This window comes from Symphodus melops, assembly GCF_947650265.1.
Source record: "Symphodus melops genome assembly, chromosome: 8".
Classification (NCBI taxonomy): Eukaryota; Metazoa; Chordata; class Actinopteri; order Labriformes; family Labridae; genus Symphodus; species Symphodus melops.
Genome location: NC_136698.1, coordinates 6,963,337 through 6,977,429, shown reverse-complemented (window position 1 = coordinate 6,977,429; position 14,093 = coordinate 6,963,337). Strand labels below are relative to the sequence as shown.

The 14,093-nt window shown below is 38.5% G+C and overlaps 1 protein-coding gene across 3 annotated transcripts in view; it reads left to right on the top strand.

Moving 5' to 3' along the window:
- Nucleotides 1-14,093, top strand: part of pde4ba (phosphodiesterase 4B, cAMP-specific a) — a 151,900-nt gene that overhangs the window by 98,506 nt on the left and 39,301 nt on the right. For all 3 annotated transcript variants that reach the window (XM_079351282.1, XM_079351283.1, XM_079351284.1), the window contains 4 exons: nucleotides 2,958-3,152; nucleotides 3,944-3,980; nucleotides 4,130-4,200; nucleotides 6,003-6,055. In XM_079351282.1, coding sequence (XP_079207408.1) covers nucleotides 2,958-3,152; nucleotides 3,944-3,980; nucleotides 4,130-4,200; nucleotides 6,003-6,055 — 356 coding nt within the window. The remainder of the gene's footprint in view (nucleotides 1-2,957; nucleotides 3,153-3,943; nucleotides 3,981-4,129; nucleotides 4,201-6,002; nucleotides 6,056-14,093) is intronic.

Sequence of the window (14,093 nt, the reverse complement as noted above, 5' to 3'; positions counted from 1 at the left end):
TCCTTTGTTGTGTACACAAAATGAGAAATTTGACTCCGGTTTTAGCGCTCATACTTGCATAGAAAATGTGCTTAGAACGAGTATAACAAGTTTGGCTAAGGCTACACAAACATTCAACACAATATGACTGTGTATGGATGTGATATCAAAAGCCTTTTTTTTCCAGCTTGGAAACATTTCTAAATGCTATATATAAAAGATGATTAAAAAAAATGTACGGAAGGTATTGAGTAAGAACTAGCTTTGTTCAGTTTTATTATGTCTCATTTATCTGAAAAGTCTTTTTCCCTTTCATGGAGTGAAAACATTTAAATGACATGAGAGTCCATTTTTGGAAAAATAGGCTTCAGCTACATTTTCTGACCCTGTGAGCATGTATTCCTTTTTAAAATTTCACATGGCGTTTATTGTAAAGCTTTCTAGCTTTGATAAAGAATGAGAGAAAAGGATCAGACGGTTGTGAGATGGGTGAGTTGTGGATGAGTAGACTCGGCTGAACTGGTTCCAGATTTAGTCGTCCGTGCACGTGATCACAACACACAGGGCAGCAGATACACCTGAGGGGAGAGCAGTCAAGCATTCAATGCCTGGTGCTTAGTGCAGGCATGCATGTGAATGCATGTATAACCCACACATACATGCACTCAGACTCACTGAATGCACATCTTTTGTGCTCATTGTTTTTCCTGTTTTGTATTTTGATTTTTTGTTTTTATCCCATCTGCAGAGCAATCTTTCGTTTACTTTCTTTTTAAAAGTCCCTTTAGCATTAAGCTACTTATACTTGCTGTTTTTTTAATTGTATTTTTATTGAGACTTTTCTCTGATTTACGAATAGCATACTTGTTTAAAGGCGACATATTATTCCTCTTGTCCACCTTTTCAAACAGTCCCCTGTGGGCTAAAGGAAGCATATGTGCTGTGCTTCGGTCAACATGAATGAATCAAGCACCAGAAGAGGATTGTGACCCTGTAGAAACCAGCTCTCTATGAACACTCTGTTTTGGTGTGTCTCTTTAAATGCAGAAGAGAAAGAAGATAGACAGAAATGTGGATTTTCTTGGGATTAAAAATTACCCATCACACTTATAAAGCGTTTCTAAAGTAGTGGTGATGTCCAACAAACGTGCTTAAAATCAGATTTTAAGCTCATATTTCTGGTGAGCACAAACAAAATGTTTTACTGCTGATGAATGTGAAAACAGGTTTATAACAGCAAACTCTGCTCTGACGTCATTCTGCTTAATAAAGGTCGAACATCAAAATGAAGAAACAAAAAACAAACACATTTTTGGGTGAAGAGGCACTTTTAGGTTTGTAGTGTAACCAGCAGCCACTCTGCTGGCCTGTGTTTACTACACATAAGGAGGAAGTGACGACCATGAGGGAAGTCCAAACATGTATCGCACGCAGACGATGCTTCACAGAGACAGAGCGTCCTCTTCCTATTTTATGCTGTCTCAATGAAATCTAGATCCATCTTCCTCCTTCTCCTCAGTCTCCTCATCTTCATTAGTAAATGAACACTTTGACTTCTGGCATGTCACTCTGCCCTTTCTCTCCTGGTCATGTCAAGTCCATTCATGTTGGTGAGAGTGTGTGCTTACTTTACTTAATGGTGTAGCTTATCTCCTTGGATTTTGGTAAATTTGCCTCTTCGTCCTTCGTTATACTCATTTATTAAAAACCTCATCATGTCCGCCGAACTGTCCATAATGAAAATAAAGTTTTATCAGAATGAGAGTGAGTTAGAAAGACTTAATTTTGTTTGCAGGATTTCTTGGAGATGATTGAAGTGTGTAATTGGGAGAAAGTTTTGGAAAATTCAGGGAATTTCCTGAAGCACAACAGAGGAAATATTTTTATCGAGATAATTCGTAAAAGTATTTTCCAAGAGTGTTGTGGCAAAGATGGGCAGCAGCAACTAAGTTGACCCAGTTTCTGACAAACAATGAGAAGCCATATAAAGTCAAACTACAAATAGATGCCCATCCCATTTTAAGGCCTAGTCCTTCTTACTAGCCTGGGGTTGCTGCACGTTTTGACATATATAGGCAGGCCTCAATCAAAAGCCCCGATTGCATTTATTGTTGAAATAGTTTGTGGATCAAAATTATCAAGAAAAGCACAACAGCAACATTTAAGATGAACAACATCATCAAATAATAAGATCAAATAATACTTGTTTGTATGCAGGCCATGAAGCACATTCACATGAACGTTCTGCAAGATCTAATTAGGGATGTATTTAATTTGATTATTGATATTTTCATTTTATACACATTCACTGGTTTAAATTTAAGTCATAGTCTTCCCCATCTGTGCTCCGCAGAGTTTTGTTTGAAGATAATTCAAAGCCTTTATATTGCCTCTCCCAAATAAAGTCAGGCTCATTCCTCATACTGAAGTGGATAAAAGTTGGGGCCATATAAAACATCTATAATGTTTTAGGATATACAAATGTAATGCAACATACAGACCTATAATACATTAACATATATAGACAAACATGTAAAACAGGAAATATTTGTAAAAATTTATATTCAAAAGTGTGTAAGGCACAACATCTAGAGCCTGATGTACCTGCCCCTAACTCATTTGAAATCCACTTTTAAGCATCAATTAGTTTCAGTTCTATTTGTCATTTGTTGTCAAGGGAGCTGCTAACTACAACGTCTTTTTCCCAGTTTAGCTCTGACCTTTTGAACACACAGTAAGAAAAGATCTTGGAACTGATGAGTTCCTCTGCTCTTCTTACTGATGGAGGTTAGAAGTGACAGAGAGCAGACCTAAAATAGAGTTGTCAACATGAATATGAAAGTGTCTTACTCTACGTATAGACGAGAAAGGATACAGTGCTTTTGATATTAGCCTCCTCAAATCTCGTAACCTCTCCACTGAAGACAAGCTTTAATGGAAGCCTCAAGTTTTTATAAATATGTCTATTTGTTTTCCAGTTTTGATGTGGAGAATGGCCCGTCTGCCAGCTGCAGCCCCCTGGACCCCCAGGCTTCCCCCGGCTCCGGTCTGGTCCTCCACACTAACTTCCCGGGTCACAACCAGCGGCGGGAGTCCTTCCTGTACCGCTCAGACAGCGACTATGATCTTTCTCCCAAGTCCATGTCAAGGAACTCCTCCATCGCCTCTGAACTGTAAGGACATAAACATGCAAACTTGCGCTTAAATAAATTTGTGCATGGAATATATATTGGTTAACATGGTTCCCAATGTTTTTTTGTTTTTTTTCTCCTCGTAGGGAGTGAGGCATGGTTATTACTACACACGGAATATTATCTAAACGTGGTGTTATATAGTCCATTTATTTCTTCCAATGTGAAACAAATAAGTCATTCTTCCAATTCACATCCACAGTTAATTTCAGTCCATCTTTTGATGCGCTGGTCATTTTCTCATGAGCGCCTTTTTACCTGCCACTAATAGTGGCACATCTAAAAAATAAGACTTTACTTTCAAGAGGCAAGTGGCTCCCCAAAATGTCTTGTATTGCATTATGTACAGTATGTATTAGCCCCCAGGTACTCTCAAGTGAGGGGAAATGTAAAGCAGTCTCCAGATACCACACAACACGACAATGATCGAAAGCCTTTAAAGTCATTTTGCACTTTGCTCCTTCTCAACATACGAGTCGGTCACATTTACTGATGAGTACTGAACAGAGTGACATCTCATTGTGTCTCGTTTGAGATGGATTACCGTTCTCCTGTACTCCTCTTCATTTGAGTTAATGACAGTAATGTGGCTGGCCAGGTCATAGTAGTCCTGGCTTTTTTTACCTACTTAAAACATTTGCTTTAACCCATGTCAAGAAGCCACTTTGCTTATGAGCTTTATGCAACAGCTGAACCTGATATTCTTGTGTATACTGTTATTGACAATGACGTCTCTAACCACCTCTCTTTTGTTTCTGTGCGTTTCATCGCAGACATGGAGATGACCTGATCGTAACGCCTTTTGCTCAGGTAAATGTCTTTGTCAAAACGGATCACCTTTAATAGTTCAATACTTCTATATGGTTATAGATTTGTAATTTAACGTGAGCAGACTCAATTCAAATATGGAATAAATATAATAAAAATAATTCTTAGTATGATTTCCTCTGCCTTTCTAGGTTCTTGCAAGCCTTCGAAGTGTGAGGAATAACTTCACTGTCCTGACAAATGTCCAATGTGCCTCGAGCAAGTAAGTGTTTATGAATCGAGACAAGCATTTACACTGTATCTTTAACTTAGTTTACAGTCAAATAGTTTCTGTGACCTGCTTTATAATTATTGGTAAAAACTTCTTGTGGACTCCAGAAGGAGCCAGCTAATAATAAAACATGAGAGTTATATTTTATTCTGATCATGGGAACCTTTTAGTGAGAGTCATAAATCCACTTATAGTCCCTCGTCTCTTCTCTCTCTCTCTCTCTCTCTCTCTCTCTCTCTCTCTCTCTCTCTCTCTCTCTCTCTCTCTCTCTGTCTCTCGGGAGGGAGAGAATGGAGAGAACAACATCAAACTCCAGTTCACCAAAATGATGAGAGGCCTAAATCCAAATTTTGAAATCACCAGAAATTGTGAAATTCCTCGGGTGGCGAGTGTGCATTTAGTCTGCAGTTACTTCATTTTACCACAAGATGGAAGTGTTGAGCCTTAAATTGACAAACGTGTGACACCTGACATCACAGCTGTTTCCACCAATCACAGAAGAGCACCTAAAGTGGCCCAGCAAAAAAAGGAAAATACAAAATGGGTTTCTTTATGGAGTAATGTCTCAAACTGTGTCTGAGCTTTTATTGTATTTTTTTTTTGTTTACAATTCATTGAAGATTTTAGCATGTTGCATCTGTCTCTTGTTCTTATCTGTATACTGCTCTTAATTTGTGTCAATTCCTATGTGAACTACTTTCTACTGCATGTTCACCATCTCAATATATAAAGTTGAGTTGCAGTAAGATGTAACTAATTATGCAGTCGAGTCTCAATATTCAAATCATGACAAAACGATGTCAATCTTAAAAAAAAAAAGTTTAGTAATGACTCTTCAAAGAGTGCATTTAGTAAAAAAAACAACTGTCAATTCTTTCAGTGCAGCAAGTTCAACTTGATTTCTTTAAAAGGTCAGAAAATATAGAGAAATGCTGTATACATTATCCTAAAGCTATAAAGGACGTTTTAAAATGACCTGGTTCTTTAGCATCAACCGATTTTTCAAAGTTGCTCATTCATATGTTTGAAGGAAATTGATCTATGTTTTTGGCTTCATTATTCAATTTAAAGCAACACGATGCTTACAGTCGCTTCCAGCATCGTACATGTATGAAGGCCAGCTTCAGTTCGATACAGGTGTGAATGTCTGTGTTTGTGCGTGTGTTTCTAAAGCTGCTCTCCCACATGCTGTATTAGCACTGAGTCTGCTGCATTGATGTACTGATATAGCTGCAGCCGGTGCGACCTACATTCAGCCCTGACACTTTTTCATAGACAAGAGAAACACTCAGACAAGAACACACACACACACACACACACACACACACACACAAACCAACATACTATAACATACAGGAATCAAACAACATCTTCTTGGTGATCAGTGAGTCCCAGCTGAAAGGAAATTATCCAACACACATCGAGCCGTCCATCCTCCGGCTGTCACTCACAAGCTGACCGATCCAGCACAGAAATTTGTCTCATGAAAATGCAAAATCGTTACTACTTTTTAAATGATTATATCACTGAGTTGACCCTAATGAAAATAATTGCTAACAATATACACTTACACTGAGATGCAAAACTCTTAAATGAAGACAATCTGAAGATGTACTCTAAGGCTACAATATCCCCATCTATAATGCCAATAACAACATTACCTACATCTTGAGTATGTCCTTTCACCCAGGCCAAGGCTAACTGTAAGATGTTATGTCATGAAATGTGACAGTTTATTTGAGGAGAATAAATCCTTTCAAGATTTTTATATCATTATTTATTTTTTCTTGCAGGAGGTCTCCTGTAGCACCAACTCAGCCTCCAATCACCAGAGTTTGTCTACCAGGTAAGACACATCCTGTTTTCTATCTGACTTATGTAAAGCTGCTTGAGCAACTCGTCTCTTTTTCTGGCTGGCTTGAACTTTCTTCAGCAGACATTTTTTTTATCCTCTGTATTCACCTCTCCTCTCTCTTCCCTTAATCCTTTTTGTCCTTTGCTCATGAACTTGCGTACGTGAGGGCTTTCCCAATTTTTTCACCATCTGTCTCCAGATCCTGGGTTGTTGTCTAGACTATTTTGTCGTCAAGCTCATTAACCGTGTTCACAGACAATTCCACTGCTTTTTTCAGACGCACAGTGTGGTCTGTTACACCAACAATCCACCCTTTTTGATTTCATCAGGTTTTAAGAAGCAGTGTGTGCATTTGGGTGTGTATGTGTGTAAATGTAAATACATTAGACAGTGACAGATGGTGTGTAAGTATGTGTGTATAATTGCAAGCGACTTTATGAACACATCATGTAAGCTTTGTGTGTGTTTATGGAGCTTTAGAACTTTTAGTTTATTGTTTGTCTGTGTGACTGCTACTGTCTGTTTTGAGCCTGAGCAGGGAGCTGATTCGGCTGAAACCCCACCTAAAAAAAACATATATTACCCCATCAGTTCAGCACCGAACAGCAGCCAGGCACAGTGAGCTGATGAACAGTTGGGAACATTTTTTGGCTGAAAAAAACAGGTGTTTATCAAAGAGTAGAGACTGAGCTGATAGAGTGAATAATAGATATTTATTCATCAGGCGAGCACAAGTACAACTCAGGCTGAAACTGTTCTGCTCTGTAACCGCTGGATTAGTGTAGAAAACTCTTCTACAATGTCAAATCAAATCAAGTCAATTTTATTTATATAGCAGATTTATGACAAGCCAAGGCGGACCAAAGTGCTGTACATTAACATGTGAACATGAACATGTTTCCGTTGCATTTTTTTTTAAAGGAGACCATGGTTTTTGGTTAATTTCAATATTTTATATGATTGGATTCACCACTTGTTGTCATAGCAACCCTCACCTCCTGGCAAATTAAAAAGGTACAGTAGCTTATAGATAGATAGATAGATAGATAGATAGATACTTTATTGATCCCGAGGGAATATATATATATATATATATATATATATATATAATCCTCCTCTATTAGAAAATTTAAAAAAAAACATGGCTGACTGTGTAACGTTTTCAAATAGTAAATGATTCAACAGAGTTGCAACCAAACCAAATGAATGGTTTATAAAGTGTTACCCTCCTTATCTCTTTTAAAATGTAGGACCACATGTATTTTTTACAAGGAATTAATATCATTACATGCAATAATGAAGTGCACACTGGGTAGTGTCTTTGTGCATGTTTTTGCACTTAACCACTACAATAGGATTTTTCTGCTTACTGTAGATGGCATACCTCACCTCACATTGTACTTTATAGCATTGTCTTAAATTGAACCTTGAATGATAGCATTGACAGACAATGACACAAACACTTAAAAGAATCTTGATGTTCATGCGACGCAATGTGAAATGTTCCCACGATCATATTTGAGTTTTCTCTGAAAAGCTTTGACAGTGTAAGTATCACCAGTCGTTTAGATAAACCAGTACAGTTGTGTTCCAGATGTGGAGACACAGCACTAAAAAAACAGTGGCAAGTGTTATGTAAAGAGACACACACATGAGCAACAATGAAACTGAGAACTGAGTGTAGTTAACCACTAAAAGATAAGCTTGTTATATATGAAACCAACTCGGGTCAGATATGACATCCACAGCAAGCAGAAGAGTGAGAACGAAGCCTCCGTTGGTACAGATACAATGATAAGATGCGTTTGTGCGTGTTCTTTTTCTTTCTTCAGAAAATTCAATTGACTTCAACTAAAACAATGTCAGTTTCCCTGCAGTGTTTTACAGGATACAACACCATCTCATAGAACAACAATGTTATTTCATCTCTTTATTTGAAGGCGGTTGGTTTTCTGATGGAATTATAAAAGTTCATGTTGATGAAAACAAAGCAACAAGTTCTATCTACAATGTGTGTGTTTATGTACGTCTGAGCATGTGTGTAAGTCTGCGGTTTGTATAGTCAACGTATAAAACGATGGCGTGTGTGTAATGGAGTGTTTCAGTGTGGGGTTGTATTTTTTTAGCTTACTGTTTTGCAATTGGGGATTGTTAAGGTGTATGATTAAGATGAGTGACATACGTATACATCATTGTGAGTAAAGTGTGTGTGTTTGTGTGTACTGCGGGGAGGTGTTCCTGTGGCTCTGATTGACGTCAGTGTGCCTGTATGTGGCTTCTGTTGACTTCCTGTCAAAGCAGATGGACTGAGTTTTCACTTCCTCCTTCAGAACCGCAGCTCATCAGGTGCTGTGTGTGTGTGTGTGTGTGTGTGTGTGTGTGTGTGTGTGTGTGTGTGTGTGTGTGTGTGTGTGTGTGTGTGTGTGTGTGTGTGTGTGTGTGTGTGTTACAGATTGGGGAAATGTGTGTGTGGGTCTGTGTTTCTGGTAAACCAGCCCTATATTGCACATAATGACTTTACTTTATAACAGTGAACGAGGATTTCACTGATGTATAAAGACAGACTTTATTTCTTTGCAAGTTTAAAGAATAATGAACTGTAACACTCTGATTCTGCTCCTCATATATGCAATTATTCTTATTCTAATCACTGTTTGTATGAAAATCCTCCATTCATCCGACTGACCACATTGTCCTCATCTGTGGTCTGAACTTGTCAAAATATGGACGAGACATTTTTCATACTAAATAAGACCATAAGTACCAAGAACTTCGTCTATCTCGGAATCGTCTACGACAGCAACAAACATGACATCCTGTTTGCTTCTCTTCTGTAGCCAGGTGCTAAAAAACTGACACTAAAAAAAAAAAAAAAAAAAGGAAAAAAACCTTCTTGCTCATTTTTATTTTCTCACATGGTAAACTTTATTCTAGATTCCAACAGTAAATGTTTCATCTCAAGTACTTAGTTTGGTTCAATACAGTGAACATTTCCTGTACCTGTTTTTTTCTCTACCTCTGCCACCACCCCCTCTTCTTCTACTCAATACTGAGTCTCTTCAACTTTTTTTTCCACCCTGTGAGTTTGTGTTTTCCTTTTCATTCCTCTGTTTGTCTCTCTCCCTCTGGCTTCATCGTCAACAGAGGTGGACAGAGGAGCCGGCAGGAAGACTAAGGCAGGAAATGAGGATCAGATTGTTCCTGTTTTGCTGTCTCAACACTGTTGTAACTTGACGGAAACCAGGAGGCATAATGTGTGTGGATCAAGTGTGTGAGTGAGTGTGTGGGGATGTGTGTCATCTCACATGAGAAAAATAGGAAGCAGAGAGACAAAGAGCCATTGTCTGAGCCCACACATTGCACAAACATGCACACGATGATAATAATGACATGACACAAGTCAGCGTCACTCTACATTACACACAGGTATTTAAGTCTCCATGCAGAAAATTATTTGATATATATATATATAATTTGTTCCCCCACAATTTGTTCCCTCCCCACATTTTCTAGTTAAACTTTAGTGTTCCACAGCTGTGCGACCTACAAGTTATTATATACCAAGTTATTGACTGATTGATGTCTGACTATCTGTTTGCCAAAGGCAGCATAACATAGCTAACTGCTATAGTACACCACAGTGTAACATTAACTTTTAAACCAAGATCGCAGTATAAGAAAACTAAACAGCACAACTAACTAAACAGTGCTGTGTGTTTTAGTTAAACTCAGGTTGTGTGTGTATGTGTATGTGTGTGCTGAGGGCATATTATGCAAAACTGATCCAACTCTATCTTGTATCAAGTCACACCCAAAACCTTGTGGAAAGTGGAAGTGGAGTGGAACTATCCACCAAACCATGGCAGAGCTAAATTATCTGTTGTCTGCACTTTTTGTTCTAACTTATTACAACACTTAAGCACAAACTATCTGATCACCACACAAGCTTGGAAAAATACTGTTCATGCATTTATTTCTCACTGGGAAATATGATATAATCATGGTTGCATCTGTACATCAGGTATTAGGTAGAGTAAAAAGATTAGGTCATAATAAAGTAGATAAATGGGTCAAAATGAGATTCATATGACATTAAAATGAAAGTTAAGTTACAAGTACTTTTTAAAATAGTTGTGACAGTATGTATTTTTTAACCTGATTAACACGTGATATTTCTGCGTCTTTCAACACTTATTGAATGTGTTAATGAAAACCGTAAAGGAGGCTCATTGTTTTTACAGCGCTATGATCACGTCATAATCACTAGCAGGTTAGAAAGGTCTGCGAGCACATGTGCGGAAGTTTTCCACATAATAGAGATCCTCTGATCCAAAGCAGCTGTTTAGTGTGTTGTGTCTTAACAGAGGAAATATTCTGTCCAATTTCTGCAGCATTTAGCTGTGAGAACCCCACAAAGGTGTGACTCCACTTCCTGGTCAAGCTGACCTCAGTGATGAGATGCTGTCATATAGTGATGAAATGCTATCATACAGGATGTATGTGAGGCAAAGGGCTTGTGAACTCTCCAGACCTTTTTCACATACACACTGTCTGTCGTCTCACGTATTTGGCGGCTCTGTAGTATGGAGAGGTGTCAACAAGTTGACTTTCTAAATCCCACTGTGCCTCCCCTTTGTGTAGCTGTTTTCGTACGAGACCAGCAGCCCCTCCATGACATTAAGTCTTTTTCTCAAAAGTACGCTACATTTTGGTGATAAACAGTTTCTCTGCATTAGCAGCAGTGAGCCTGTTCCTGCTCTCATCTACAATATGTGACATTGAGCTAAAAAGCTTTCCACACTATTAAATGGTGCTGAGAGGTATGTCCTTGGGACATTTGGGCCAGAGAAGGAGAACATACTTTGTAAACTCCCCAGTACTTCAGTGGGCTGTCCTCCAAGGTATGTCTCGATCTGAATAGCAGCACCCACTGGAGAACTGCTCAGAGATGTTGATGCTTGTTAATCTGCTGTTTTGTCCAAAATACTGCCCAGACTTTAGCTGGCCTGGGCCTTTTGTAACTTTATGACAGGGGCACCCCATGTATATATATACAGACAGACAGACAGACAGACAGACAGACAGACAGACAGACAGACAGACAGACAGACAGACAGACAGACAGACAGACAGACAGACAGACAGATCTCAAAACAAACACTAACATCAGCTTTTAAGATGTGAAAATGTCTCGTACTTTGCCCATTTTCAGTAGCATTTCTTTAACTAAACCAAATACACAAATTCTGTTTTTGTTGTTTTGTGCGTCAGTCCTGAACAAGAGAATAACCTTTCATGCATTATTTCATCCGGATATGGAAACGTGTAAGATTTGTTTCAGCTTTCTTTCAGTTTTGTACCTTTCTATTCCAGCAGAGTTGAGAGAACATAGCAAATGGTCAATAAATGAGAAGAACCTCATCAATCTCTTTATCTGTCTTATGTTACATAATAAATCCGATACAACCTTGTACTCCGTATAGTGACCCAGTGCGTGCAGGAATGTGCTGAGGAGGACAGACCAGGGGGAGGGATGAAAGGAGGAATTGAGGAGTGATGAGGTGAGAGGGCAAGAGAGATAAGGCTTGTCCTGAGGATAGGGGAAGAGCTGGAGAAATAAAACAAATTTACTTTGAAATTCTAAAACCTCTTGGCAGTACATCAAACGACTGTCAGCAGTGTCTAAAGTTCTCATAGATTCGTTAATTTTGTGTCATCTTGCTCGTAAATCTTCAGATAACCACAGTTTGGTAAGGGATAAATGATGCATTGGTATATTCTGCATTTAAACAAGCCAAAGCCAACCACCATCTTGATGGTTAATATACCTTTTATATTTCAACACCTGATCAATAAGTTAAAATGAAACACTTACTTTGCTGCAGGTGGTGCTTTTGACCAGATGCTGGTCTGGTTTTTTCCTCTACTTTGTTTGGAGAATGAATCTAACCAGCCTCAAAGCCTCAAATTAATTTACAGGATGTAAACCTTTACCAACATCAGTCATGAACAGGGCAAGGAATCTTTGCATTCGATTTTGACTCCTGTGTTCAGGATTCGATTTGGAAACTATTTTGAATTTAAATTGATTCTGGAGTCAGGATTCAAAGCCTCTTTTTGAATCAGGATTTCAGGATGTACACAAGTCATCTGTGAGACTGGCTGAATTTCTTGCTGCTCCATTTGGCATTTTTTATCATTTTTTTCTCCCATCTCTAGTCATAAAGAATGTTTAGTAACAGAGAAATCCAAATTAAGCCGTAACATCCGCAGGTGTGTTTGGTGCAGTGGAATAGGGAAATGATCTGTATCAAGGAGAGAGAACTGTAACTGTATGCTGTTCATAATCGAACTCAAAAGGATATTGCTTGTAGTGGTTGTGAAACAAACCACAGTATTGTTTCCCATTCAAATCAACACAAACAATGTACAAGAAAGGGAAGCCCAGGCCACTGACAGGTGTACTCTACATATAATACATATGGACTGATGAGCTTCTATGAACAATCATTAAATTGACAACATTTAAATAATTCAAAAACAAGGAATTCAAAGAAATAGTCAGTTCAGTGTAGATGCTGTGCTCTATATGTCAAGAAAAAAGGAGAACAAAACTTACTATGAGAAATCTGAAACAAAAATTAGCAATTTGCTATTTTTACTAATTTTTCCACTACATCAATCCGGTGATCTATCCTTATAGTCACCCTCGAGGCACTCATCTGTATTTTGTAGGGGATAAAATATATGACGCCTTATGTGTTAATCATCTGGAGGTCATGTGTGTATGCTGGAGGAAATCGTTTCAGAGGCTGCTTTGTAAAGCTATTTTTAGCAGTGCTGCTTTTTATATGCAGTTACTCTATATACTCTCCACATACACACTCAAAGATTGTATGCATCCATATCTCCTCTTTGCATGTGACATGCTCATCTAAAGACAGACATGTAAGTTGTATAACTCCTCCACAAAGATGCAGGCTTAGCACTGAGGCAGACATTTGCTTTGATAGTTATTTAGTAATACTTTTAAAGAGACTCTGAAATGATGGGATAGACACAACGTCTGTATTCCCTCTGGGTCAACAAGCCGTCTTTTGTCCATGAGTTCATGTCAGACCAGTGGCAGCCTCATGGTCCTGATAAGACATTAGTTTAGTAAGAGATATTATGGCTGGGCTGGCATATGTAAATGTCACAGATACAGTATCTGCCAGCCTATTATTCTGTCTCTCACCTCAAACTCGGCTGTAAGCGTCCACAAAATGCCAACACGAGCTGTTCCCATGGCAGCAGCTCCCTCCTTTTCCTCCAACCCTGTCACTATTCTGGTCAATGCAATGCTTTGCATCCATAATCCTCCTTGTTCTTGTTTCCTCTCATCCCGAGTCTTGTTTCTTTCTGTGTTGGCAGCGACAGTTAAAGGTCTCAGTATTTCTGTCCCTGGCTGTGTGTTACCGAAACTTTACTACTTTTTGCTCCTAGATATTTTACGACCTAAATAGGAGCTTCCAGATAAGCTTGGCTACTGTGCAGAATCTCCAAACATTACTGACATACGAGTAGTACAACTTTTTTGCTCTCCATGCAAGTAAGTAGTACAACCTCCTCTAATCTATAAATTTCAGAAATATAGCTCAAAGAGAAAGCTCAGTTTAAACTGAATTATTTGTCTATATTGTTTCACCCCGTCATTGCTCAAACTGCCCGGTTATCAAGCTTTTGGGGCATAATTTCGGTTTCGAGCTTGGAGGGCCAATTTGGATGTAATTCAGTTATTTTATTTTTTAACCCATTTAAAGCTTAAATAGCTTCAAGAATCAGAGTTTAGGCCTATGGCGGTCTCAAAACATGGAGCTAAAATTGGACTAGATTAGATTTTTTTTACACATTTCAACATCAATGAAAGATCAGACAGTTGCAGTTGTCCACACATGGGGCAAAATTGGGGTATCCAATTTGGGGACAAATTGCAACGGTCATTTTTTAAACAACATGCTTTAACAACAATTCAAATCTCAAACAGTTC